The 27963-nt window shown below is 41.1% G+C and overlaps 3 protein-coding genes and 1 long non-coding RNA gene across 7 annotated transcripts; 1 reads left to right on the top strand and 3 right to left on the bottom strand.

The window, feature by feature from the left end:
* Positions 1–201: 201 nt before the first annotated feature.
* LOC4337758 (uncharacterized) lies at positions 202–5114 on the bottom strand. 2 transcript variants are annotated; one of them, XR_001545801.3, is made up of 8 exons: positions 4966–5114; positions 4213–4316; positions 3437–3509; positions 2378–2640; positions 1837–1953; positions 1560–1608; positions 661–965; positions 202–565 (listed from the first exon to the last, which is right to left on the bottom strand). XR_001545801.3 is itself a non-coding variant. In XM_015782500.3 (8 exons), exons 2-7 carry the CDS (start codon positions 4300–4302, stop codon positions 736–738), a joined length of 822 nt encoding a protein of 273 aa, XP_015637986.1. In that variant the 5' UTR covers positions 4303–4316; positions 4966–5114; the 3' UTR covers positions 202–565; positions 696–735. The 2 variants fall into 2 exon arrangements, 1 of the variants encoding a protein (XP_015637986.1); XM_015782500.3 differs by having other exon boundaries at positions 696–965.
* A 5764-nt stretch (positions 5115–10878) lies between these two features.
* LOC4337759 (glucose and ribitol dehydrogenase homolog) lies at positions 10879–12397 on the bottom strand. The gene is made up of 2 exons (NM_001420165.1): positions 11983–12397; positions 10879–11912 (listed from the first exon to the last, which is right to left on the bottom strand). The coding sequence occupies exons 1-2, from the start codon at positions 12331–12333 to the stop codon at positions 11127–11129; spliced, it is 1137 nt and encodes a 378-aa protein (NP_001407094.1). The 5' UTR covers positions 12334–12397; the 3' UTR covers positions 10879–11126.
* A 2637-nt stretch (positions 12398–15034) lies between these two features.
* LOC136356763 (uncharacterized) lies at positions 15035–23265 on the top strand. Of its 2 annotated transcripts, none has more exons than XR_010741713.1 (6): positions 15035–15213; positions 18559–19525; positions 19600–19800; positions 19882–20142; positions 22049–22217; positions 22875–23265. It is a non-coding gene; the product is annotated as an uncharacterized lncRNA (long non-coding RNA). The 2 variants fall into 2 exon arrangements; XR_010741712.1 differs by having other exon boundaries at positions 19909–20142.
* On the bottom strand, positions 16777–26212 carry LOC112939072 (uncharacterized). 2 transcript variants are annotated; one of them, XM_026025805.2, is made up of 5 exons: positions 25903–26212; positions 18286–20335; positions 18032–18100; positions 17480–17928; positions 16777–17112 (listed from the first exon to the last, which is right to left on the bottom strand). In XM_026025805.2, the coding sequence occupies exons 1-5, from the start codon at positions 26142–26144 to the stop codon at positions 17064–17066; spliced, it is 2859 nt and encodes a 952-aa protein (XP_025881590.2). In that variant the 5' UTR covers positions 26145–26212; the 3' UTR covers positions 16777–17063. The 2 variants fall into 2 exon arrangements, with proteins under 2 accessions (XP_025881590.2, XP_066167172.1); XM_066311075.1 differs by lacking the exon at positions 16777–17112 and having other exon boundaries at positions 17364–17928.
* Positions 26213–27963: the final 1751 nt, after the last annotated feature.

Below are 27963 nucleotides of genomic sequence, written 5' to 3' on the forward strand. Positions count from 1 at the left end.
TCTAAATCAGTTGTTAAGTTTATTTATCAATTTTTTAATGTATCCCTATGATAATCACGTAGTCGGTTGGTATGTTTTGCTTGATAATTTCATTCCTTGTATGGCCTGGTGACAGAACCAGTTTCCTAATTATTAAGAAAATGCAAAAACTAGGAATTTTCCCTCTAATCATCGTTCATGTCAGCAGTTTGTGTTGCAACGTGTCTGAAATTTCAGAGCTGTATAAATCTCATTGATCAGTCAAATGAACTGTCCCTAAAAGTAGCGGCAACGCTGCAAACATTGCAGCCTGCCAACGTAGCACTTCAGTCATGAAAACAACAACGTGTAAAGCATATATCCATTTCATGGGATGAAGTACTGGCTGAATGCTGATGTATCTCCAAGACTCCAACATCATTATATTTCTTATATTTATATAGTGTTGTGTCTCGTGATGGATCCTTCTCCACAAATGGTTGAGGGGGTAGCCAGTTCAGATCTTTGGAAGAGACTCAGCGGCTATAGTACTGTTTGAGATCCTATCCAGCTCTGAAACATTTGTGCTATTGGACATGTCTATCACCTGCAACGATGCCACAAGTGGGTCAGCAAGATAACGCACTTACAGGCCATTTAAGTGGTTAAATAGCTTATAAGTGGATTTGTGGGTTGGCGCACCTATATCCCTAATTGTCTGCTGGAACTGCGGGTACCTGGTTAACTGTACAAGTCACAGCTGCTTGTGCACCATGACTATGGCCCAGTGGAAATGGATACCGGGCTGGATCTCGAAATCCCCTTGGTTGTGGCAATGGTAGCTGTCTGACTGTTAATCCTAGAACTGGAGGTTGTATCTGATGTAATTTCCAGGTTTGAGCCTGGAGCTTCTTGAGACGAATTTGATGCTCTTTTCAAGGATTTCTGCGCTTCCTCTTCATCGTCATCAGATGTCGACTCTTCATCTGAACCACTCATCTCTGTGTCTGCAATCCATAATTTGCGTAAACAAAGATTGAGACATCATAGCAGAGAGCATAACTTCTAGAATCACATTATGAAGAAATCTATGCAAAGCTTGAGGGAAAAAGAATATTTAAGTGAATCAAATTAATTGAATGTCCCAGCTTTGTTCAGACAAAGAAAAAACTAGAGTTCCATTATTGACAAAACTTTGGCAAATATCATGGTTATTGTTTATATTTTATCAATTGAAATACCAGGGACACCTCTTAAAGAGGAAAAAAGAATCATACAAGATTTGCCTCAAACTTAAAGTTTCAACGTCAAGGTCAAATGTCTAATAGGAAGAACATATCCTTTTGTAGAATATGAAATGTAATTTGCTTGAAAAGTTGTCATGATGTTTCCTTCAAATTCCAAGGATAAACAATCTAATCATGATACAATCCTTATTGCGATGCATAACTTATTAGTTTTTTTTTCACTTTCTTTTTTGTTCTTGTCTTACAAGAAATGGAAGAGGATCGTAAACCACCAAAGAATATTAAAATCTCAGAATGCCACATTTTTATTAATTGACACACAGCCATATTGAATCCACAAAAGATCAGCTGTACCAGATTTATGATGAATCAGACGAGCAGCATGCCAGCACCGTCCATTTGCCTGATGCCATAAATGAATATATCATTAGATGCATATATATAAATTTAGCTGAAACTGTTTTAAGCTATAAGAACTGCTTCAGCTCAGAAATAGACTCATCAAAAAGCCCAAACTGACCAAGAATCACTCCAGATCATTATATATACATTGGTCCTAAACTACAAAATAAATACGAAGAAATCAACAAAGGTATTGAGAGTCCTTCCCATCAGGACATTAGGTAGATACCTGTGAAAGAGGTACAGTCCAACCTTTCTCCAGGCACCAATCAAGAGCAGGCCTGATGTCCTTGCAGTAAGCAGTATAACTCCCCCCTTCACCTATAGGAGGTTTCAACAGCTGTACCTGCAAGTAGATGGCCAAGCAGAGAGATCAATATATTGTTTCGGGTATGTTCCAACAAAAGTATGTTACATCTTCCTAGTTTCTGCAATTCTTGGTGGGGGAGTACAAGAAATACTAATAGATCTCCACTTCGAAAAGGCCGGACAGTTGAAAAGTATACATAAGGAATTGTAAAACCTCTCTTGACATTTAAGATGCAAATCAACAATCGATTGCAAACTTCAGAGTTAAAATTGACAGTGAATTATTTGGACTTTATTACTTTCATTATCTAGTATTAGACAAATAGACACAAATTTGTTGGATTACACAAGGTAAATTTATATTAGCACTAATATATTTATCACGTGCGGACAACAACTGAATTCATATCTTACAAGGGCAGCAACAAATTTATTGGTTTTGCAAATTATTAAATGTTTACCTTAACCATATCTTCACTAAGTAACTTAGTAACTTTCGCAGTCCAGTAAGAACCTTCAGACAACCACTCAACCAGATCACCTACTTTCGGGGTATCACAAACAGATACTATCACATTACTCTTTGGAAATTGCTCGGGAACTTGATCCCCCCAATACAACTCAGGATAGGAAGGACGAAGCATGCATTCTCTTTCTCTAACCACATTTGAGTTCCTTTTGCCATACGCTGGGTTCTTTTCAAAGACTTCAGTCCATGTTTTCTCTGCAAAAGAAGGGCATGGGGAGTAATGACGTGAGGTGTATACAAAACTAATTTCCTAGTCATGATGAGTTTCTGTTCTCCCAATATTTGCTTGTGCCTTGTCAGCATACAAGGACAAAATGGATGAGATAAAAAATATATAGGCCTCAAGAATGTGCCTATATCTTCACAAGGTTACAAATGTCTACTTGTAATGCCCCTTCTATGGTTCAAGATAAGCATTCGCGCATGACATCATTAGACAAGCCCTTGCAACTGTTATTATATACAACCACTATTCAAGGAAGAGAAGAAAACATAAGTATATTAACTATTAAACCATGCTAATACTGATTTATGTGACACTATAGCTCCTGGTAGTTTACACAAACAACTTATTTAACCCTCAACCCAAGATAATACTGGTTTATGTAATATGGAGGATTGATCAGTTAATCACCACCAAACATAAAACAAAAGAGGGTTACAAGATAGTGGAGACCATACAAACCAAACTGTAAACCATTATCAGTAGACAGAAGAAAACATGTGTTCCCCAATAGAGAAGATGTTGAGAAGTGTCAGACAAATTCAAATGCAAAATATCCTTCATTTGCACATGTATGTTAGCTCTGTTCAACTTCCCTATTCACTAAAACATAATGAAATGTAAGTTTCCCGTTCAATAGCCTTAAATTACAATCTGTATAACAGATTCTTTCAAGTCAAGGCACAGATCGCCAATTGTGTAAAAGCATTTTTCCAAAAAGAAAAACAACTCCCGAATAAATGATAGCTCAGATAATGATTTGCTTACCTTCGTCTGGGTAATCAAGATACTCCAGTAAATACTGAAAGGACCCTGTTTCTGTGACACGCATATCATTAATCTGAAAAGAAATAAGATGACTTGTTTTTAGCTCAGCAATATGCTCTATTATGGAAAATGGACTGCCATCTATCGAACTTATCTAGTACACCAATTTGTGCAAAGTGAACGACCATACAACCAATTTGGTCCCTGTATTACTAAGATCAAACCACAGATACTGCACTAAATGTGAGTAAATTGGACATTGCACCAATTAGTCTTACATAGGCAGAAAACACCATATGTAGCCAATATATATACTCATAGCACCATGCCTCCACTGATCACATCAATCTGGCATGTTGACATAATGCGTGCACGCACAAACTCCAGGCAAGCATCATATTGGCCAGTAGTCAGCAATGCTGGTAAGGAAACAAAACGATTTTGTTTTGATTAAAAGTCACTCACAAGGGGCTCAGTCAACTCCTCCAGTGGCAAGTGGCCTGGCTGTTATAAGTCATCTCTGTTTTCTAGTAGAATAGCCAACATGACTGGATAAAGACACAAACTCCATCAATTTTTACATTAGAGTTCTGTTTGGGACTGAAATTCTAGGTGGTTCCATGCTAACCATAAAGCATATGCCATCCAACACTGTATCAAGCGACAAGCAGGCGATACAAAGGTGTTTCACATGACATGTTAATATAGGTGTCATATGCCACAATGTGCAATGAACTCCTGAGAAAAATAATAAGATAACTTCACAGCTGCCTCACCTTACAGCGAAACCAAGCACATTTGTAACCATCGATGAAGGACTTTGACTCCGCGAAATCGCCCTTTTTAAATGGAAGAATCAGATCCATGCCCAACCACCAATCTACAAGCAAAGAATTGCGGTTAGCACAACGTGAGCTGATTAAACATGACAGAAGAACATCGCTTCTTTCGGTCTACTTGTTAGCACAGCTACCGCCAACAGTTGAGGCATTTTAGCAGCATGAAACTAGAAGATTGTCAGCACAAACAAAAGGCTAGCATGTGACTTCATGGTGGTGAAACTACCAGATTCTTTCGGCTTCCACTCGATTGCCCCAAAATTGTTGCAAATCCATAACAAACAAGATATTCCTACAGCATTAATTCCAAACGACACCATCGACGAGCACGATAAACACTTTTCCCTTCTCTCACCCTAATTTATTTTTCGAAAAAAAGGTTGGTCGTCGGTTTCCCCCGGTTCAAGGACGACCGATGACGGGTTCAGCTGCGCCGGCGGCGAGAGAGGCGGTGGCGGCGACCTAGGCTTCGAGGAGGGGGGGGGGCGAGCATCAGGGTGTCGAGAGGAAGCGGACGGAGGCGGCGGCGGCGGCGGAACAGTGGCGCGACGTGCGGGCAGGTGGGCGACCGAGATAGGGCGCGGCTCCGGCGAGGGGGGCGGCGGCCGCGGCGGCGAGAACCGGAGGCGATGAGGACGGGGGAAGGAGAGGGAGAAACAGAGGCATTGGGATGGGGGAACCCACTCCTACCTTCGATTGTGCGAGAGGATGATCGATGGCGACGGATTTTCGGGGAGGTGGCGGCGCCGGCGGCCGGCGGCTAGGGTTCCGGCTGTGCCACGAGGATGCTGGCCGCCCCCGCCCTCGCCGGCGGCAGCTGCAGCGGAAGAAGGAAAAACAGAGAAGGAAAAGAGAGAGGGAGGGAGAAAAGCTGGTTTTCAATTTTAGTTTCGAGTAAATTTCATTTTAATACTACTAAGGGTTTGTTATTTTAACCGCTCTTCTAATCCGAAGTTTTCACGATCCAATTTTTCAAACTGCTAAACCGTGTATTTTTTATAAAAAAAATATGAAATATATTTTAAAATATCATATTAGCCATTTTCAAGTTTCTTTAAGCTAATGCTTAATTAATGATGTGTCAATGGATCGCTCTGCTTTAAGACTGTGTTCGGGTCTTCATATTCCCAACCTAATTATGCGTCAATGGGCTCTGCTTTAAGGCTGTGCTCTGGTCTTATGTTCCCAACCTCCCTCCCTCGTTTTCCACGCGCACGTTTTTCAAACTGTTAAATGGTGCGTTTTATGTAAAAAGTTTCTATACGAAAGTTGCTTAAAAAATCATATTGATCCATTTTTGAAAAAAAATTAGCTAATAATTAATTAATCACACAATAATACGAGCTTCGTAGAAGCCTCCTCCCGAACACAGCCTTAAATGTGGGGACAAGGGAGGTGAAGCTCCTAACCTCCACCTCCAAAGGTAGGCCTATAGCTTCTAACTACTGCAGCTTCTCGGATTATGGAGGTGAAGCTCCTAGCCTCCACCTCCAAAGAACACAGCCTTAAATGTGGGGACAAGGGAGGTGAAGCTCCTAACCTCCACCTCCAAAGGTAGACCTATAGCTTCTAGCTATTGCAGCTTCTCGGATTAGGGAGGTGAAGCTCCTAACCTCCACCTCCAAAGGTAGGTAGCATAGAGGCCTATAGCTTCTAGCTACTGTAGCTTCTCCTAAAATCAGAAGCTCCCCAATCAGTTTATCTTTTGTTCCAGGTTAGCTTCTCCTAAAATCAGAAGCTCCCCAAACAGTTCAGTTTTGTTCCACGTTTTAAGAAGATGTAGGTGTAAATTCTAAAAAATGAACTATAAAACATAAGCTGGGAAACCTAGCTTTTCTAAATTCTCGGAAGCTGGCGGCTACCAACCAGAAATTAGCTTTTCCAAATTCTCAGAAGCTGTCGGCTACCAACCAGCTGCTTCTCAGAATATTAAAACTCCCACAAACAGACCCTAGGTATTGTGCTGTAAAGTTGCACAAAACAATATGGGTTTTGGCATGTAGCGCTTAACCTCGCTTAACCTCGGCACAAAACAATACGGAGCATGTTGATGGCCCAAACTAGATAAAATATAACAAGACCATCATTTTTGTGTCCTTTTGCCTTTTTGTTTGCTATTATGATATTTGCTACTATGATAAATACGTTGTTTTGAAAAAGTCCCTCTAGTTTCTAATTTGTTGAACAAACAAAATGCGAAGAACTTATAGGAGAGTGTAAAATGAGACGGATTATTAGCGAGTGATTAACCAACGGTTTTTTGTCGGAAAGATATTAACTAACTTAGAAGATGAATTTATTTGATTATTTTTTTTGAAAAAATCTATATAAGAAAGTTTCCGCACAAAACATATCGCTTAATAGATTGGAAACCATACTATAGAAAACATGATAGCAGATTAAATAAAAAAAAACTAGTAAAAACGGTACCGAGTAGCATTTATGGTCAAAGGCGCTAAAAAGGGTACTTTATGGTCAAAGGCGCTAAAAAGGTACCTAGTAGCATTTATGATCAAAAGCGCTAAAAAGGAGATAGCAGCCCAAACAAAAACTAGTTAAAAAAATACCTAGTAGCATTTATGGTCAAAGGCACTAAAAACGGTGTTTAAGTAGCATTTATGATCAAAAGGTACTCTTAATATGGCTCATAAAATTCTCAATCACCCATACGAAGTTCTATATTTTTCTCAACTTATTTTCTCGATTTTCATCTCCTTCACTAACTCTCTATCTCCACAATCTTCCCACCCTCTCCTATGCGTCTCTCTCTTTCTACACAATCTTCCCACACTCTCCACAATCTTTCTACCCTCTCCTACACCATTTTTGTCTCTCTCTCTTTCTCCACAATCTTCCCACACTCTCCAATTTTCATCTCCTTCCCTAACTCTCTTTCTCCATAATCTTTCCACCCTCTCCTATACCATTTTTGTCTCTCTTTCTCCACAATCTTCCCACACTCTCCAATTTTCATCCCCTTCCCTAACTCTCTTTCTCCATAATCTTCCCACCCTCTCCTACACCATTTTGTCTCTCTCTTTCTCCACAATCTTTCCGAGAAACACCCTCTCCATAATCTTCCCACCCTCTCCTACACCATTGTGTCTCTCTCTTTCTTCACAATCTTCCCGAGAAACTTTGTCTCTCTCTTTCTCCACAATCTTCCCGAGAAACTGGCTTTGTCATTTTGTCTCTCTTTCTCCACAATCTTCCTGAGAAACTAGCTAGAGCATTATTGCTTGCGTATGCATAAACTAGGAGTTTGAGACATCAGGGATCAGGGATTTGATGTACACGCCAATAGAGCCAATAGGTACCTCCTCTTCTCTGGGTTGTTCTTCACTACGAAGAGTTGGACCCGGGTTGTTCTTCACTATGAAGAGTTGGATCCGTTGATAAAGTCGACCCGTAGATAAAGTCCATCATCTTCTCTTCTGGGTTGTTCTTCACTATAAAGAGTTAGTCCATCCTCTTCTCTAGGTTGTTCTGTACTCTTCTCTGGCTTGTTATGTACTGTGAAGTCCTCCTCTTATCTGGGTTGTTCTGTACTGTGAACTCCTCCTCTTCTCTGGGTTGTTCTTCACTGTGAAGAATTGGAGCCGTACATAAAGTCTTGATACGTTGTTCTTCACTGCAAAAAGTTGGAGCCTCATAAAGGTATGTATGGCAACCTTTTACATGGATAATATCGGGCAACAACATTTAGGAAAATTAGGCGTCAGGTGCCCATTTTGTTTCTCTCTTTCTCTTACACCCTTTTAGGCAATAAATCTAAGACCGGCACTTTTTCCTACACCCTTTTAGGCAATAAATCCAAGACCGACACTGACTCTCGTATGATATAGTATGATATCATATATATTGATATATATGTTGTATGGCTATTATGTGCAAATTCAATAGTAGTGATAGGCCAAAAAGGATGAATCTAGCATCGGTACTAAATGCTCTATATCCTATGAATATGGATAAGACGAATTTAATCATAATATTATTATATTTTATAAATTTATTTTGATACAAATTTAATGATTTAATCTTTAAAATTTGGTTAATCTTATCTAAAGTATAGAATTTTACATAGCAAAGGAGAAATTGTGGTACGTAGTGGTGGTAGTACGCACCCCGCACCGGTTACGGGATAAAATTTCATCCTCGAATAAACCTCTAATTAGTATCTATGCATCTTTTGATCATATCACACAGTTTTTTAATCTTTGAATTTAAATCTAATAGACACGGTAAAAGGCAAAAAGCAACTAAGAAACACCATAAATCCAATCTAAATTTCAAAACTTACATGCGAAGATTCAAAAATTGCACTGTTAACTTACAAAAGTTGCAATGTAAGTTTCATAAATTATGCTGTAACTTACAAGAAAATACACTCTAAATTTGAGTAAGAAAATCGAGTGAGAGATAAAGAAAAAAAAATCTTTCGAGTGAGATATAGCAAAATCGTTGTAAGAAAGTTGGTTTTTAGCACATACAAACACAAAACAATAATCCTATTATCATAAATCAATGTATGCATATAAGAAATCTCAACCATCCGTTTTCATTAATAACCTAATGGAGCGACTCTTCCATTGTTTTTCAATCACGTTGGCTAGTTTTATAGTGAGGGTTTCTTAACCGGCGCTCTTTTCGAGCTTGTATCTCGCCACGTGTCGCTCAACTAAATGATGTTGAGAGCAGCCAATCAGCTGGCATGAAACCAACCTCTGAAACCAACCATTATGAGATAGAATCCAACCATTATGAGATAGAATCCGAATGTATCATGAGATAGAATCCGAATGTTTTGCCTTTTGTTCGAATAATGTATCATGAGATAGAATTAATAACCTAATGGAGCGACTCTTCCATCGTTTTTCAATCACGTTGGCTAGTTTTATAGAGGGTTTCTTAACTGGCGCTCTTTTCGAGCTTGTATCTCGCCACGTGTCGCTCAACTAAATGATGTTGAGAGCAGCCAATCAGCTGGCACGAAACCATCCATTATGAGATAGAATCCAACCATTATGAGATAGAATCCGAATGTATCATGAGATAGAATCCGAATGTTTTGCCTTTTGTCCGAATAATGTATCATAATAATGTATAATGAGATAGAATCAGAATGTTTTGCCTTTTGTTTGCTTCTCGATATTTCTTTTAGTATGGAATTTCTTTTAGTATGGAATGTTATGCCTTTTGTTTGCTTCTCTTTTAGTATGGAATGGTTTGCTTCCCGGTTATGCCTTTTGTTTCCTTCTCAATTTCTTTTATTATGGATATTCTCTAGATTTATCTCAAAGAGGATAGATCATTGGGAAGTATCTAGAAATTGGATTTATCTCAAAGATGATAGATCATTGGGAAGTCTCTAGAAATTAGATTTGCGTCTTTTCTTTTCTTTTGGTTTATTTTCTCTTATGCATAATTCCTTAGATTTATCTCAAAATTTAACACTGCCATGTGGCTCATTGGGAAATATCTAGAAATTGGATTTGTGTCTTTTCCTTTTGGTTATTTTCTCTTATGCATAATTTCTTTAGATTTATCTCAAAATTTAACACCGCCATGTGGCCCAATAAGATGCATAATTTTCTTAGATTTATCTCAAAATTTAACACCGCCATGTGGCCCAATAAGATGGCTCGAGACAAATCAGCTTTGGAAAATATATCTGAAGATCTTTCAAAATTGGTGAATCTTATCTAAAGTGTATAAAATTTTACGTAGAAAACATAAAAAGACAAAACAATGATCCTATGAAGATAAATCAATATATCTACATAAGAAAGCAACACCAACAATTGGAGATTCCGAATAACAAATCAGTCTTTGGTACAAAGGCCAGACGTATTCATCTTGTAAAAACCAAAATCACTCAAAACTAGATAAATTAGATCCAAGCCAACTATAGATATAGGAAATCATCATCCGAAAGAAATCAAAACCAAGGTGAATAAATCAACAACAAACCAAAGAAATCAACACAAAACATAGGTACTCACCTACTCGAACGAACTCCTTCGACGACAATGCCAAATGAAGAACAAATCGGCGAGAGGTTTTGCTCTTAGATTTAAAGGCTGGCGGCTAGGGTTTCCTCCTGCTTTGGAAACCGAAACACCCGAGAGATGCGGTTGATCTTCCGTTTGATTTGTATTTTTATATCCGTATTTGTAATAAAGCGGCGTGATTAATTAGCTCTTTATTAATTCCATGGCCCAGATGAAACTACAAGACCGGCCCAAAATACAAGATTCAATGCTGAATCGGCCCAATATTACACGGCCTTAATTCGCCAGCTGGGCCAGTAAATGAATATATTTCAAGTCAAGAATTTGGACGAATTATATCCAGAGAAGTACGTATTTTGGTAACAATTTGACAAATTTTTATTGAGAGAACAATTTTGGTAATAATAACAATTTTGTAGGAAAATCACTTGTAGAACATTTAAGTGGCAAACATTACCATTATTTATTTATACTTGCCATGAAACTGCTGCGAAATTTTCTTAAATAGGATAAATTTAATCACCTTTTTTTGTGAGGGTTTTTAGAGTACAAATCAAGTTTGTGTAAAATAGGAAGGAAATGCAAGATCACAGGTAGCGATGAGATGGGACGTTTTTATTCATCTTCTTCCTTGCAGATTGAGTTGCAAGCTTAGTACACAGACAACAACTGCAACTCTACTCATCACAGTATCACAGGATCACAAGCTACTACTGACTGACACGTGGTGGACTCGCACTGCAAACACGTGGGCACATGCCCACAGCAAAAGCCAAGACAGACACGGCGGCCGGCGACGGCGAGCTCGCCCGCCGGCGGCGAGATGGGACAAGTGAAAAACTAGCCGTTGACGATGACGCCGCCGTTGACGTGCAGCATCTGGCCGGACATGTAGGAGGCGTCGTCGCTGGCGAGGAAGACGAAGCTGGGCGCCACCTCCGACGGCTGGCCGGCGCGGCCCATGGGCACCTGGGAGCCGAACTGCCTCACCTTCTCCTCCGCGAACGACGCCGGGATCAGCGGCGTCCAGATCGGCCCCGGCGCGACGCCGTTCACCCGGATCCCCTCCTCCGCCAGCTGCAGCGCCAGCGCCCTCGTGAACGCCACGATGGCGCCCTTGGTCGCCGTGTAGTCCAGCAGCGTCTTGTTCCCCTTGTACGCGTTGATCGACGACGTGTTGATGATGCTGCACCCGCCGGCGCCGGCGCCGCCGCGGCGATCGCGCATCCGCTTCACGGCGTGCTTCGACATGAAGAAGTAGGAGAAGATGTTGGTGCGGAACACGCGTTCCAGGTCGTCCTCGGTGATGTCGGTGATGGAGGGGCGCTCGTACTGCTCGGCGGCGTTGTTGACGAGGATGTCGATGGCGCCGCCGTACGCGCCGGCGACCTCGTCGACCACCTTGCGGCAGTTGTCGTCGTACCCGAGGTCGGCGGGGATCGCCATGGGGTCCTTGGCGCCGGTGCGCGCCCTGATGTCGCGCAGCGCGCGGAGCGTCTCCTCCGCGTCCTTCTCCTCCTGCCCCTTCACGTACGTGAACGCCACCGTCGCGCCCTCCAGCGCGAAGCACAGGCACACCGCCCGCCCGATGCCGGAGTCGCCGCCGGTCACGATCGCCACCTTGTCCTGCACCGACGAACGACGACATGAACGTGACATGAACGGAGAAGAACAGCAAATCAAGTAGTAAACTGACCTTCAGCTTGTTGGCTGGCTTGTAGCTCTGGATGATGGCCTCGGGGCGGGGATCCATGGCGTGCTCCTTCCCCGGCTGCGTCTCCTGATTCTGCGGCGGGAACTGCTGCGACGCCATGCTTCTCCTGCTGCTGCCGCTGCTCCGGCGAGCCGCCGCCGCCCTGTCGCTAACAAACAAAGAAGAACAAGAAACCGCAGGACGCAGCAACAGCACCGGCGCCGGAGAAGACGACGACGCGGGTGCAAGGGCTCGTCGGAGGTGAAGAAGAAGAGGCGGCGGGCTACTTGCTCTGGCGAGGGAAAGCGCGCGCATGCGATGCGGCGTACGTGGCGCGGCGAGGGGGGTGGTCATCGCGGGGGAGACGAGGCTGGGATTATAAAAGAGGAGGAGGAGCTCGCCGGGGGGCGGCGCGTGGCGGGGCGACGTGGCGGCGGGTGTCGCGGCGGCCGTCGCCACGCGTCGTCGTCGTCGGGGGTTGGGCTGGCACACGCCGCCGCTTAGCCACAGCGGTAGGCCTCGCCTAAAAGCTTCGATGGAGCTCACTAGAAGAAGAAATAGTAGAGACATCTGGGCCTTTATGGGCCGCAACGTGGATCCTTAACACGTTTGATCGCGCGGGAATAAGTTCACTTCATGACCCTCAACTGTGGTCGAAATCTAATCCATGACCCTAAACCACAAAACCAGATATCTCGACCCCCAAACTTCTAAAACCGGTGCAATTTGACTCCCTGCGCGGTTTTGGGAGGCGGTTTTGCTTACGTGGCGCCTACGTGGCAATATTGACCGAGTCTTCGATCCACGTGGCGTTGACGTGGCACTTACATGGCATTACAATTGTGGGACCCGTTTGTCATTCACACACATAAAAAAAATTGTGGGTCCCACTGACATGTGGACCCCACATGTCATCCTCCTTCCTTCTTCCTCCTCCCTTTCTCCCTTCTCTCTCTCCCCCCTTCTTCCCCTACGTCTCCCACAGGCGGTGATGGGCGATGGCGCCGGGCAACGGGGAGGCCAAACGGCGGCGGCCACCCGGCTAGAGCGGCGGCGGCGCTAGAGGCAGGTCGAGCGGAGGTGACGGCGTCGGGCGACGGGGCGGCACAAACGACGGAGGCCTCCAGGCGCCACGCAACAGCCTCGACCTCGACGCCAACCTCCTCCGCGGCGACATCCAGATCGGCGTCCAGATCGAGCCGGCCTCTGGCGCTCTCGCGCGGCCCAGGCCGTCCGCGCCACCCTCCGAGGCCAACACGCCGCGCACACCTAGCCTCGCCGCGCGCCTCATGGGCGGAGGCCGCTCGGCTCGAGCAGAGGCGACGACGCCGGGCGACGGGGCATCCCAAACGGCGGCGGCCACCCGACTCGAGCGGCGGTGGTGCCAGAGGAGGATCGAGCAGAGGCGATAGCGATGGGCGCCAGGGAGGCCCGAGCGGAGGCGGCGACGACGGCGGCGGGCGGGCCTTCCTCCGTGCCATCCTCTCCTTGCTAGTTGCCGGCGCCCATAAGTTTGGGGGTCGATATATCTGGTTTTGTGGTTTAGGGTCATGGATTAGATTTCGATCACAGTTAAGGGTGACGAAGTGAACTTATTCCGATCGCGCGTGGTTTTATTGGTGGGCCTTTATTAGTAAGTTTTTTTTTCTTTAACTAAGCCTTAAAATTCGCTCGGATGAAGAATTAAATTGGGAGTACCTATGCATCTTTCAAAAGATTTTTATGACCATATCACACAGATTTTTAATTTTTGGATTAAAATCCAATAGACACAGTAAAAGATAAAAAGCAACTAAGAAACACCATAATGGACAATAAATTACCATATCTTCAAGAAAAAGACCAAATCCAATATAAATTTTAAAACTTACATGCAAAGATTAAAAAATTACACTGCAACTTACAAAAATTACAATGTAAGTTTCATAAGTTACACTGTAATTTACAAGAAAATACCCTGTAAATTTGAGTGAGAAAATCGAGTGAGATAAGAAAAAAATCTTTCGAGTGAGATATAGCCAAATCGGTTAAATTTAAGATCTTAAGGTGCTACTCGAATAATGTAATCATTAGGTAGCACACTATTCATTCTGCTCCGTTCCGAACATGTCGCTCGCCGAGGCTTCAGCTATGACAGTGACTGTTGCAACCCATTGTTACCTGCTGCTTGCAGAGGGCTTATTCGGAACGCATCATTGAAAAAAAAAATACAGAAACATAAAAAAACATAGAAATATGATAAGAATATAAATGCAAAACAGATAATTGAAAAACATATGAAGGTGTTTGGATTAGCTGCATGTTTGTCTGGATCCTACGCAAATGAATAGAAAAATAAGTTCAGAGTGAATGGAAAAATTCATGTGTTTCTCACTTAAAATCTGTAGCACGGGAAAAATTCCTAATTCCTTGGGCATTCATGTGACTACTTCATACTCCCCCTGTCCTTAAAAAAAGCTAACTTAGATGCGGATGGGTCACCACCTAGAACAACGAGACAACGAATCTAGACATGTCCAGATTCATTGTCCTAGATGGTGTCCCATCCCCATCTAAGTTGGCTTTTTTTTTGGATGGAGGGAGTATGAAACGAATGATCACATGTCCTTCATTTTTCCCTCCGATCCGAATAAGGCCTTATTTTTATTGGCTATGGCACAACCACATTCTCATATAATCAAAAATCCACAAAATACAATAACTTCAAACATTTAAAATTTATCTTAACTGCAATCTTCTTTCCTCTACTGAGCACGTATCCTCATCAAAAGAAAAGAAATGAAATATAGCACTGTAGTAGCAAATATAGGTGGTGTTTCTTTCTTCTGAAGATAAAGACAAGATTAATCTTTTTTACGTAAGACGATATGTCGTATAGAAAGTATTCATACGAAGTAGACCGTTTGACAGAGTAACAAACATGGCACACAAATTTTAATCTTCGCCCAACCCCAAATCCGTCGGGACCATAGCAAGTCCGTCGCCCCCAAATCAAAAAAAAAGGAAAAGAAAAACCGTCCCTATTGCGGTGCCATGGCGGCGAATCCAAAAATCCAAATGGAGAAGACTCGAGGTCGCCATGGGAGGGAGGACGAGTCATCGCAAGACAGCGCGGTGGCGGCGGCGGCGGCCGAGAAAGCGGGGTGGCCGACGGCGGATGAGGGTGGCGGGCGGAGGGAGCTCGCTGCCTCGAGCCGGAGCCCGCATGGCGCTCCGATTCAATCAGATGATTTCGTACGCTCTCTCATCCTCCATCCCTCTCCCCCTCCTCGCTGCATTTTTGCCTTTTTCTTTTTTATTATTTTGTGTGTGTGCCTGGTTGGAGTTAGTTAATCTAACCTAATGTATGAATTCTAAATAGCGCGAGAGTGGGAATCCATCTGAGGATTTCTGCTATGAATCCGAATGCGATACGTGTAAATCAACTTTTGGGATGGTCTCGTTGGTTTATTAGGTCGATTAGTAGCTGGTTTAGGGAGTATCTGGTGCGAATTTGCTTTAGAGATCTGTTTACAGAATGCGTTGAATACTATATTGGGAGGAGGTACACCAAAATTACGACCTACCTTTAAACCCTCGCTAAATCTTTTCCATCTAGATCTTGAGCTAGAGAGAGCCTGTTTCATGGTAGCAAAGCCTCTCCTATATATGTTCTGATTTATCCCATTGTGATTTCAATCTGATTGTGTATGCTCTTCCTTACCAATTAAATTCCATTCAAGCGAATATCTTTATCACAACAGTAGCAAAAAGCTTCATCTTCGCTTGTAATGCATGTTGTGTCTCAATTGATTTGTTCCTTTTTCATTAACCAATAATATTGTCGATATGAGTCAGCGGCCAAGGTTTCTGATTCTTAGAGAAGAATACATACAATTTTCAAAAAGCTACGAGCTTCATGCAACTAAGCTAATTTGATTACCCACAGGCTCCTGTCCTGTGCTTTTATAAAGATTCAGTTTTATTTAAGTAGTAGTTTCTCATTTTTGTCACTCTTCTGATTATCCATTTATATTTTTTCATTTGGTTCTTTCCCTTTATGCAAAAGAATGCCATCACCCTTCTTCTTTTGGGCACACGCAGTTGGGATGGTAGTCTGGAGTTCCTGAAAATTATAGTATCCATATGATCCTATAGTTCATATAAGTGCTAAATATGGTCGATATGAAATAAGGTAGACGCACTACTTATGAACCATTTATTGAGTTGTGTTTGAAAGTCTGGCTTGTTGCCCTTCAAAATTCCTAATGTTTCTTGCTTTCCAAAATTGTGTGTGCACAAGCTGCAAACCAAATGGGTTCTATACCCTGAATGTTGTGATGGCTGTCAATAACTGCTTCTAAGAAAATTGAGGCCGACTCTGACGAATTAGCTAGGTCTAGAAGTCCTAATTTCTCCCATAAGACTGTAGCAGCCTTGCATCATAGAATAATATGGTCTTATGTTTCTATTGCTGGGCAGAGCAGATGTCACAGTGAGGGTTGTTGTCCCAGTTCTTATTTACCATGTTGCCTTTAGTGTTTAATTTATCCCTAAAAGCCACTAGTTACGAACCATGTACCAACATAAGCCACTTTGAGAAACCGTCTATGGTATCTTTATAGATAGCGGTGAGTCGGTCTATGTTACGAGGTTATGGATATGGTCTATGTTATGAGGTTATGGACATGACATTCTGTAGTAGTGTGATGTGATGCATATTTAACAGACAAATCATACGAGCATACAAGAAACACATGATACATGCACTACCTTGCACAACACTTGTAGCATCCCATGGTGATCTGATGGTATCTTTGCGCTTGGGGCAATGACGCAGCTAGTGGGGAAATTATTGTAGTCATACAAAATTGTTACACTGGGTTTAAAAACACAACCATTCTGACACATTATCCCAATGAAAACACAAGCACTCAGACATGGATTTTGGTTGGCACAAACACGAAAGGATGATGATAATGTTGGTGGTTAGAAAGAACCAAGCAAATGAAAACTCAAGCACTCAGACATGAATTTTGGTTGGGACAAACACAAAAAGATGATGCCTATATTGGTGGTCAAAAAGTACCAAGCAGATGACTGTTTTAAGCAATTAAAACAGATATGCGGCTTGCATGTTCTCCATAGCGGTATCTGTAAGAACAAGTAAGAAAGTCATTTTAGATGAAATCATAGCCAGCTTGGGAAATTTGACACATCATATTAAGTCTTTTACTGTTTACTACTTCCTCCGTTTCATAATGTAAGTCATTCTAACATTTCCCACATTCATATTGTTGTTAATGAATCTAGATAGATATATATGTCTAGATTCATTAACATCAATATGAATGTGGGAAATGCTAGAATGACTTACATTGTGAAACGGAGGGAGTACATGGCAGAGCCCTTGACAATTGGCAGATTAAAGACAAACATTTAAGTTTGGATTTACGAATTCTCCTTGAGGAGTCTAAGTATGTTTGAACTGACATTTTGCCTAAAAGGGCAAAAACAATACCTTCTTTCGAAATCGGGGATTTTCTTAAGCTTTTCTTGTAATTTAGTTGCGAGGGAAGAGATGCATTCGATAGTTCTTTCCGTAGGAATCCCGATACCGCAGTGAAACAGCTTGAAGCTCTCAAGTTTTCTAGCAGTCCTTGCCACTTCATTCAGTTCCTCATATACTCCACATTGTAGGAGTATTTCCCAGTAGCTGTTGTTTTCTTCGACCATCCAAGTAATTAACTCAAGTGTGGATACCCTTATGCATGGAAAATCAGTACTTGGAGACATGTACACTTCTAATATCTTCTTAAGCTTCTTGATCAATGTGTCCGCAGTAAGATTGGCATATTTCAGTGCAGTGGAGAAATCACTTCTTTTGTTCGGGGACCTACAAATCTGCACTGCGAGGCCTATAAAGCTCTCTAGTACTTTGCCTTGTTTGATCCACATGTCATCCTTCACCTACATATATATATCCAAAGAAAATTGTTTGTGAATTGGGAAGTTAGACTAGGTGCAAATGAAGTAGTCAGGAGGTAAGGGAAAACAACTACTATTTTCTTACATGGTCCAGATTTTCTGCTGATGATGGATCCTCCAAAGTTGCCACTGCATCTACGACTGCTTTGAGCACCTATATAATTCAATTTTCAGAGAGATATATTGGTCGTTGTTACCATATTGCTTTAGTCAATGAATATAGTTGCGGTGAAGGAAAATGGTGATGATGCGTTAATTCTGAGCCTATGCATATATACATAATATATATATTTAGTAGACTACATCCAAAGAGAATGGCTAGAACTAAAACGAAATTACCTTTGGCAGTGCTGCATCTATCAATTTCATGTACTCATCAAATTCTTTTGGTCCTGAATAGGCACGCAAATTCTGCAGGAGTTTTGCATGCATACCTGTTGCCTGTTCTTCACCCTCAGCCAATATTATTTTTTTGACTCTGCGCAATGTTTCTGGGTCCAGATTACGTCGTCCTTCAAATTGTGCCAGCGCCCTTCTCTTCTCTTTGTCTCCATCTTCAGAAGAGAGTGCATTCACTATCTTGTTCAACTCTTCTTTATTGATCCCTTGTAGGAAAGCTTCAACATTGCTCGCACATTCTGTGGTGAGCAAAATTAATGCTTTAGCAGCTGCGTCAGAGTGATTCACCCGTGGCGCGAAAAGTGCATCTTCCACATCAAGGCTCTGTACAAAATTCCATATCCATGGCTGGTGAAGTTGATCAAAATCAAGTTCTTCAATGAAGGCTGAAATTGGTAGTGAAAAGCTTTGATCTTCCACGGTACGATTTTCCTCAATGAAAAGCTGGATTTGGTTTAACAATTGCTCATCACCAGTGCACTCCAGAACCAACAGCTTGGCAGCTACTTTAGTTATATTTACGTATGGTGTCTTGGAAAGTAGACAATCCTTAAGTTTCTTGATGATCTCAGGAAACTTGCCGATATATTCTCGGCCTTCCTTATCCACTGCTAAGCATGATATGACTCTTGTTGCCTGGACATGGTCCAAGATCATCCCAGTGTTGGTCAGGAAATGCACATGCTTTGATGTTTCTTTTCTGAGTTTCTCCCCAGCCTCATCCGGTGCAGCGACCAGCTTGCTCAAGATGTTGAGTGCCATGCCAACAATAATTTCTTGGTCAAGCTTGTCGATGAAAGGAAGAGGAATCTCGTTTTCTGTTTGAAGCAAAGGGATAATCTCCTGTTCAATCCAAGAATCAGAAATGGTACTAGTGTTACTCCTCATGCTGCGGCCATGACCATGACCATGACAACATGGGATGGTGAGGTCTATGATGGTGGACAATAGATCACCACCGCTCTCGTCGTTGGTGGCTTTCCTACAGTTTTCTGGGTTGTCCGTGAGCTTGTCTAGGATACGCAGGCCAAACCAGACCAAGTCAGAATCCATGTTGCACTTGCACACCCTCTTGTTGTTGGACTTGGATGTGCTGAGCAGGGAAGAAGATATGGCATAGAGGATCTGAGGATAACTCTGAACCAGAAGATCTGGACTAAGTTTCAGCACCACTCTTGCGGTATGGCCTCTGATATCCTCCTCCTCCGTGGTCTTGTTTTTGTGGCTCTTGTCGTAACCTAGCATGTTAACCAGCTTCCCCAGCTCGTCGGGTTCCATGAAAGCTCGAAGCTTCCTAAGAGCTAGGCTTCTGAACTCCATCGACCTGAGGATGCGGTCCATGGCACCGACACCAAGTAACTTGTCATCGGCCATGTTGGATACCGCTAGTTTCTTGGCGAAGGTGACCAGGTGCATTTGCAAGGTTGCTTTCACATTCCCGGCAATGAATTCCAGGTAATTGCACCTCTTGTAATTCAAAATTATCTTGAGACCGGAGGGGTCAAATAGTTTGTACTTGATCCCGGCATTGAACAGAAAATAATAGCTCAGTGGGTTGAGCAGTATGGTGACGAACATGATTCCCTGGGCAAACACCAAGCTGTAGAAGATGTTGAGGGACCACGTGATGTTCTGGTTTTGGTCATTCATGATGTCCCCGGGATTCAAGTAGTCTTGCTTCTTGAGACGCTTCCAGGATAGGGCTAAGACAGTGACCACAGCGGCCACCCTGGCCAACCACACGGCGGCAAGGATGGTCATCCCGAGCAAGGCTTGGCACCCATAGATGCTGCACAGGTACCATATTTTCTCCTCTTTGTGCCTTCTTCCTCCTCTGGTCCTTCTTGTGGGTTCTTGCTGCTGCTGCTGTGTTCCTCTGCGCCTCCACCAACTTAATCCCTTCAAAGTTGAGGTCCTTTTGTACTTCATTAGTGCTTCTGGTGCGCGCAGGAAAATTTGCTGTGCAGGATCCTCGTAACCACCCAAAAACCTGTCAATGAATTGTACTGCGGTGAGCTTCATATAACACTACTACAAAAAGAGTCATCCTAGCCCTTCTTAATATTAAACTACCAATTCATACAAAGAACCCGCAATGTCACTATCTGCCGGGTTTTATAGGAAAACCACTGAAATACGTACTGACTGCTTTTATTTTCTCAAGAACCCTGGTGACAGTGATATAAAAGTGATACAATTTTTCGGTGAATAAAAACCTTTTGTATAAACAATATTTTAATTTGTATAAATCTATCTAGGAAAAGTTCTACTTTATCCCCTGAAGTATTAATGTTGGTCTACTTAACCCCATAAAGTAGGAAACAGGGTATTCTATCCCTTGAAATATAGAAACATGTTCAAATAACCCCATAGTGTGTTTTTATAGGTGGTTTTGGCCACGTGACATAGTGATAGACTTGGTTAAGTTTTTTTTAACAAGTTGAACATCTCGAGAATGCTGTACATTAGTGCTAGTATGTATTTTTTAGGTTTGCTGATTAGTGAGTGAAAAGAGCTATTAGTGAGTGAAATGGGCCGCTCGGCCCGAGCACGACCAGGCCTGGGCCCGAGATCAGTCGGGCCGACACGACCCGACCTACAGCCGGGCTGAACCGTGCCCGCCCACGGGCTGCATCAATGGCCCAGGCACGGCCTAATAAGACTCAGGCCGTGCTGGGCCGGCTCCAAGGCACGAAAGCCCACCGGCCGGCCTTCCGTACCGAGGCAGAGGCCTAGGCATGGGCTCTACACTAGTCGGGTCGTGCCGTGCCTGGGCCGGGCCAAACCCGTGCTGTGGGCCGGGCCGTCGGGCCCAGGCCTTTTGGCCATCTATACATGCAGGAGAAGCAATCACAAGGCATGCAGGACATTCACATTTCTCGGCATTAAATTTTGGGGAAACGATCAATTTATTCGAAAATGGAAATTATCAACATCTTTTACAGTTTGTGTGTTGATGTCTGATGGTGCTAGCGTCAACCAATGGCATTGCAATACACTTGAAATTTTGTTTCAGTGGTTTTGGCATCACAACATGAGTTATATTTCCCTAATTGCTTCAGCGGCTGATTAGAGTTGCAAGATTAGATTTATAATATTGTAGAGGGAATCTTTGGGGGTGCTAACGCTCATGATCGAAGTCCATCACCATGCAGTCAACTGCCATCCCACCATGTGCTGCGAAGTCTTCTGCAGTTCGCTTGACGATGTTGTTTCATCCTTTTGGGCTTTCCACTTTTTAAATTACTAATTATCTAGGGGTTCAGAGGATTCTTTGTTTCTTTCGGAAGATGACTCTACCAAAATTTAGATAGCTGCTTGTGCAATTGTGTAGCATCAACACATGAACATGTGGATCGATCTACTGCATTGCGTGCTTTGTATATGCTCTTTCTAGCTCTGTTACAAGTAGTACTGAAATTATTAGTTTTAAAACTCATGCCATATACTCCCTCCGTTTCACAATGTAAGTCATTCTAACATTTCCCATATTCATATTGATGTTAATGCTAGAATGACTTACATTGTGAAACGGAGGAAGTATTCCATTACAGGAACAATAAGGCATGACAATGAATTCATGTGCCGGAAATAATTGTCTGGATTCAGCTAGGCTGGATAGATGAGAGTTTGTTTTACTCACACAGTTTCCAATAAGCTAGCTACCTTTATATAAGACTAAAAAATTGCTGTTGTGTTGCAGGGTGCCTTGCCTCCGACTCCGAAAGCAGTGGCAATGGTGCACGAGGGACACAGGTAAGGTGATGTTACAGCCATGCAACTCCCTGCTGCCCAACGGGGAGTGGGAGAGGAGAGCTATATATGGAGATCGGGCATTATCCGAGCGAGCGGCTACCTGCTGCTCAGTTCAGGTATCTTTGTATATTCTGAATTTGCAAAGAAGCAGGAATAAATAGGGTCTAATTAGCTTCTCAGTTCAGGCATGAACTGACTTCAAGTTTATTTAATTGGTGGATTATCCTTGCAACACTTGCCAGCTGCCAGTTTCCATTATTTTTCTAATCCTTTTTTATTCGAAGTTGGAATTAGTTTCTGTCAGCAAATTTAACGTTTATCCAGAAGCTAATGTGGCTTCCTTTGTTTGACCAGTCCCACAAATGAATTAGAAAGATTGGTGGATCAATTAAATTTAGGGAATCTAGCGTTCGCGAAAAAATTTAGGGAATCTTCTTGCTCCTGACAGAATATATATCTATCCATTATTATCCATAATCATCGCAAGCATTTTTTAAGTAGCATAGATTATGTGATGCCTATTATTGCCTAATTGTGATCAAACTCGTTATATAAGATGCATGAGTTCTGTTAAAATTAGCTATAACATTTTTATAGCTCATTTTTACATAGCCTGTACACATTTTTTTTTCTTTACCAACATAGCTAACAGTACATTTTCCTTGTTATATTTAGCTTTTGCCCTCTACTTTCATTGTGTTTAGCCTCTCCAACCTATATTTCCAGAAACTTTCATGTAAATTTGCTGATCTATTTTCTCTTTATGCACGTAGGGACTAGGGACATCCTCAGTTTGCCATGGAACAGAAGAGATCAGCATGGTCAGGATCAGAAGATGACGAGTCAGTACTGCAAACTCCCGTGCAGCTAACCGTGAGAACGATTACAGTGATCGACGGTGATAGCAGCGGAGATGGTGATCAAAATGCAGGACAAGTTTATATAGATACAGAGTTTGGATAATTCGATGTTGAGATGGAACATAAAGCTAATTCAATGTCGAGAAGGAGCTTAAACTATAATTTGCTGTTTGGAATATACTTGCATTGCATCAATGAGAATCTCAATTGGTATATGTGCTACTTCGCTTTTGCCCGTCGAATGTTTATGAGATCTCATAAAAAAACATTGTACATCGTTGGGTTTTATAGCAAAATTTGATCATATACCCTCTATTTATTGGATTGAAATTGAGGATTTAGGCCGTGTTTAGTTACTTTTCAGAAAAAATTTTGAAGTATACGGACAACATTTAAAGTATTAAATGTAGACTAATAACAAAATAAATTATAGATTTCGCCTATAAACTGCGAGACGAATCTATTAAGTCTAATTAATCTGTCATTAGCAAATGTTTACTGTAGCATCATATTGTCAAATCATGGCGTAATTAGGCTCAAAATATTCGTCTCGTAATTTACATGCAAACTGTAATTGGTTTTTTTTCGTCCAAATTTAATGCTTCATGTATGTGTTTAAATATTTGATGTTACGGAATTTTTGGAAGCTTAAACTGAACTAAACACAGGCTTACCCTCCTAACCCACATGTGATCCAAGAAAACCCCACATGTCACTGACACGAGACGTCTGAACGGATGTACCATGATCCAATATCCCACTTTCTCTATGACTTTTACTGTCACATGGATTGGTCGAAAGTGAATATCTAGTAACTTTGTGCAGATTGCAGTGGAGTCACTAACCGTGTGTTAGTGATACGTGGGTACGTCTTATTTTACTATGACCCACATGTCAATGACATAACTATAGTATTAATTTAATGATATAACCGTAAACTGAACGAGGTTAGTGAGAGAAGCCTCATCATCTGGATTGGCCTCGATATGGAAACGGAAAAAGTTTCTCGTGTGTTATATACCCCTTGTTTTCCGAGAATGCTCTGCGTCGGATGCCTGACGCTCTAGCAAAATATCGGATTCTCATCATCACGCGCATAATCATGTCCACTTTATTGCCTCCATGCATATCACTTTAGAGCAAGTTTAATAATAGAGCTCACTATTTACTATTAGTCAATATTAAAGCTAACATATATAGTAGATTGGCTATAAGGTTATCTTTATTTTCTTCATCCTCTCTCTTTCTCTCACCATGAATTTAATGCATATTTCTTGGAGTTTGTGTGCAGTTAGCTCTTGCATGAGAGCCAACACTCCCCACTTTTGTTTATCTCTCTCTTCCACATAAGCATATAGCTTACTTATAGCCTACTATTATCCTTGCTCTTATCTAACCATGCACGCATACATCTCTATATATTTAAATGATTTTTTCCCTAAATTACTTCTCCAATCTACAATCTGGTCATACCATTAAATTTATTGCAATTAAATGTTTACAACAAGATTACACGTAGCTATATTCCAATGATTTTTTAGCTTTTTTTATTATTTTAAATGTTACACATGGTTTTATATAAATGTTTCAACTAGCATTTATACTATGCTTCGCTATTTAATTTGTAAATGTTGCACGTGTTGTTATTTGAATGTTCCAATTAGTATTTTATAATGTGTCAAAAGTAACAACTTAATGTTTTATACAATGTTATAAAAATATTTTAATAATAGTACATATTTACAAATATATTGTATCTTTTATATATTTTTTATGTCTCACGAGAATCAATGTTTTATATAATGGTTGTTCGTATTGCAGTTAGTATTTTTTGAATGCTATATTTCTCTGAATCATTTTATAGAGTGAGTTGGAATATTTAGCAAACGGTAAAATAATTTTCTATAAGTGGTGAAACAACGCTTGATTTTCCATATCAAAATACAACCGTATGAGATCTTGTTATAAAGATTTAACTGCAACAAGTTTAATGGTGAAAATCGGATAATTAATTTAGAAGAAAAAATATTTAAAGAAATGAAAAGTATGGTTGAGATAAGGGCTACAACCATACAGCCATGCGTGCACAAGCATATAGGTTTCTTACATGTGCTAATTTACTGGAGTAGAAACAGTAGATATAGTACAGTCACGACGCATAGGCTAGTAGGAGAGGAGCGGAGTGTCAGATTTTTTTTTCTAAAAATCGGGCACCTATTGGTAGTTGCGTCGCTCCTTTGCCCTTTACCTTGTTACAGAGTTTTATAAGCTAGTTTAATAATATACAAACTTTGATTGATCATCTTACTTTTTTAAGAAATATACTTAAAAAGATGTATTATCAAAGTATACTTTACATGCTTAGATATAATATTATACTATCTCTAATAAGTTCATCAAAACATCATAACTAAAAGTTCCCACTGGTCAAATTGAGATAAAGTCATCCCACTAGTTATATACTCCCTCCCTTCGTTTCAAAATATTTTACACCGTTGACTTTTCAGTATGTATTTGACCATTCGTTTTATTCAAAAAATAATTATTTATTCTTTTCATATCATTTGATTCATTGTTAAATATACTTTCATGTACACATATAGTTTTACATATTTCACAAATTATTTTGAATAAGACGAATGATCAAACATGTGCTAAAAAGTCAACGGTGTCAAACATTTTGAAATGGAGGGAATATTAATTAACAGTGTCAAATAAAAAAAGAACGGAAGGAGTAATTACTGCTTAACCAGTATTCTAAACCGAAATTAAAGTTGGTTTATTCAAGCTAATACTCCGGAGGAGGATGTACTTAATTAATTATACTTTTTTTAAGAGAAGGGTTTTTTTTACCCGGCCTCTATATCCAACTAGGGACTTAGCCGTTAAATAACCCAATCTGAAATTCGCTCCTATTAACTTAGGATCTTAGGGTGCTTACCCGATGGATTGGACGAAGGCGATGACGGTGACGTACCAAAAGTCCTCCTTCTTGATGAGGGTGGAGAATCCACCGAGCAGGACGACGGTCGCCCAGATGGTGGCCAGCGTGCCGATGGTATTCATCGCCTTGTACAAGAAAGCAGTGCAGAGGAGGACGGTGTTGAGGAAATCTTCCGGCAGCAACATCTTCACTTTCGACGACTCCTCCTTCGTCTCACCATCCGCAGCAGATGAATCCATATTGGTCGTCGATCGTACGTTGGCTATGGCTATTACCCTAAACTAGGCACAGTGTTTGTGTTGCACTAATGGCCAGTAGTTTTGTGTGTCGCTAGCCTTTTTAAGGCAATGAAAGCTTGGCCAGGCGATCTTTTGTTTCTTACAAGCTATTTAGAATAATAAGTACTCCCTCCATATTAAAATATGTATGACGCCGTTAACTTTTTAATCAACATTTGACCATTCATCTTATTCAAAAAATAATGTAATTATCATTTATTTTATTGTGGCTTAATTTATCATCAAATATTCTTTAAGTATAACATAAATATTTTTATATTTGCAAAAAAATTTGAATAAGACGAATGATCAAACGTTGTTTGAAAAATCAACGGTGTCATATATTAAAATATGGAGGGAGTAGTTCCTAGGAACAAGGAAACACAAGTGGTACGGTCATGAAATTGTGGGTGTATGATTTAACCCGTCTGAATTTAAATCCTGATATTTATTCCCAGTGCTCGTAAACGTATGCAATGGTCGTGAAAGACCTCATCTTTTCGCTTATACTTATCAGCCAAAATTTAAATTTTCAACCTTAAAATTGAAGCTGATTTTAAAGTTTTTTTTATTGAAGTTTATTTTTCAGCCTTTTCTTTTAGATCGCTAAAAGCACGTATATAAAAATTTTATTCACAGATTACATTTCGCTTACAAATCTATCGTTTGGCTTATTTCACGAATAAGTGAAACAATGGGACCGTTAATTAGATCATCGATGTGTATTCTCTTTAAACATGTGTTTTCAGCGGAAACTTAATTAGTGAGGTTAGGGATGTATAGTTGGTTTTATTCTTTTTGAACGTGTGTTAGAAGCCCCATTCACGGTCACGGATGTGTGAATATGGTGTTACGTGTGTAGTGGTGTGTGCGTGTGTGAATTTACCGTGTAATTGTAAAAAAAATATACCAAAAACAATATGAAAGCAAGGTGTTGTCAAGGAGACAGACAGACATTTTTTTTTGCTTTTAAGAAAAGACCGAAGAGCCCTGCTTTTAATAAAGCACACATACAGAGACATTAAATCTTCAACGATAAAATTAAAGAAATAACCAAAGGAGTTTGGTAACTTTAAGCCTTCCATAAGCCTTGCATGCTTTAGTTCTTATTCCGACGTGATATATGCAGGTGCCTCCACGCCTTTTTTTTTTCTTTTCTTTTAAAAATAAAGAAAATATGGACAGATTTACCACGGTCCCCATCCAACCAAACAGCGAGAATTAGCTGTTAGGAGCACATCATTAGGGTGTCATCTAAGAAATGGAACTATTCCATTCAGCGGCTCACAACTCGGACTTTTATTTACTCCTCCATTGTAAAATAAATCAATCTAAAATTAGACGGGATGTTACCTCATACAATGAATTTGGACATGCTCTTATCCAGATTCATTTTACGGGGTAATGTCCCATCCAATTCTAGAGTGGTTTATTTTGAGATAGATATACACCGCAAGAACGTGTATTTATTGTAGGATATAAAAAAAAATAGTTGCACATCTAACACATGGGCCCTGCCATTTTTACTATTCTATGTGTGTAACTAAGGGCCTGTTTGGTACAGCTCCAACTCCTAAATATAACTCCAGGAGTTGAGTCTGGAGTGGAGTTGTGGAGCTGCCTAAACTCAGCTCCACAACTCTAGTACATTTTGTGAGAGAGCTCCACCCAACTCCACTCCCAGTTTTGGTGGAGCTGAAACTGTTTGGCTGAGCTCCAGCTTCAGGAGGGGTGGAGCTGGAGCTGGAGCTGTGCCAAACAGGCCCTAACATGTGGCCCA

Source organism: Oryza sativa, chromosome 5 (genome assembly GCF_034140825.1).
Source record: "Oryza sativa Japonica Group chromosome 5, ASM3414082v1".
Taxonomy (NCBI): Eukaryota; Viridiplantae; Streptophyta; class Magnoliopsida; order Poales; family Poaceae; genus Oryza; species Oryza sativa.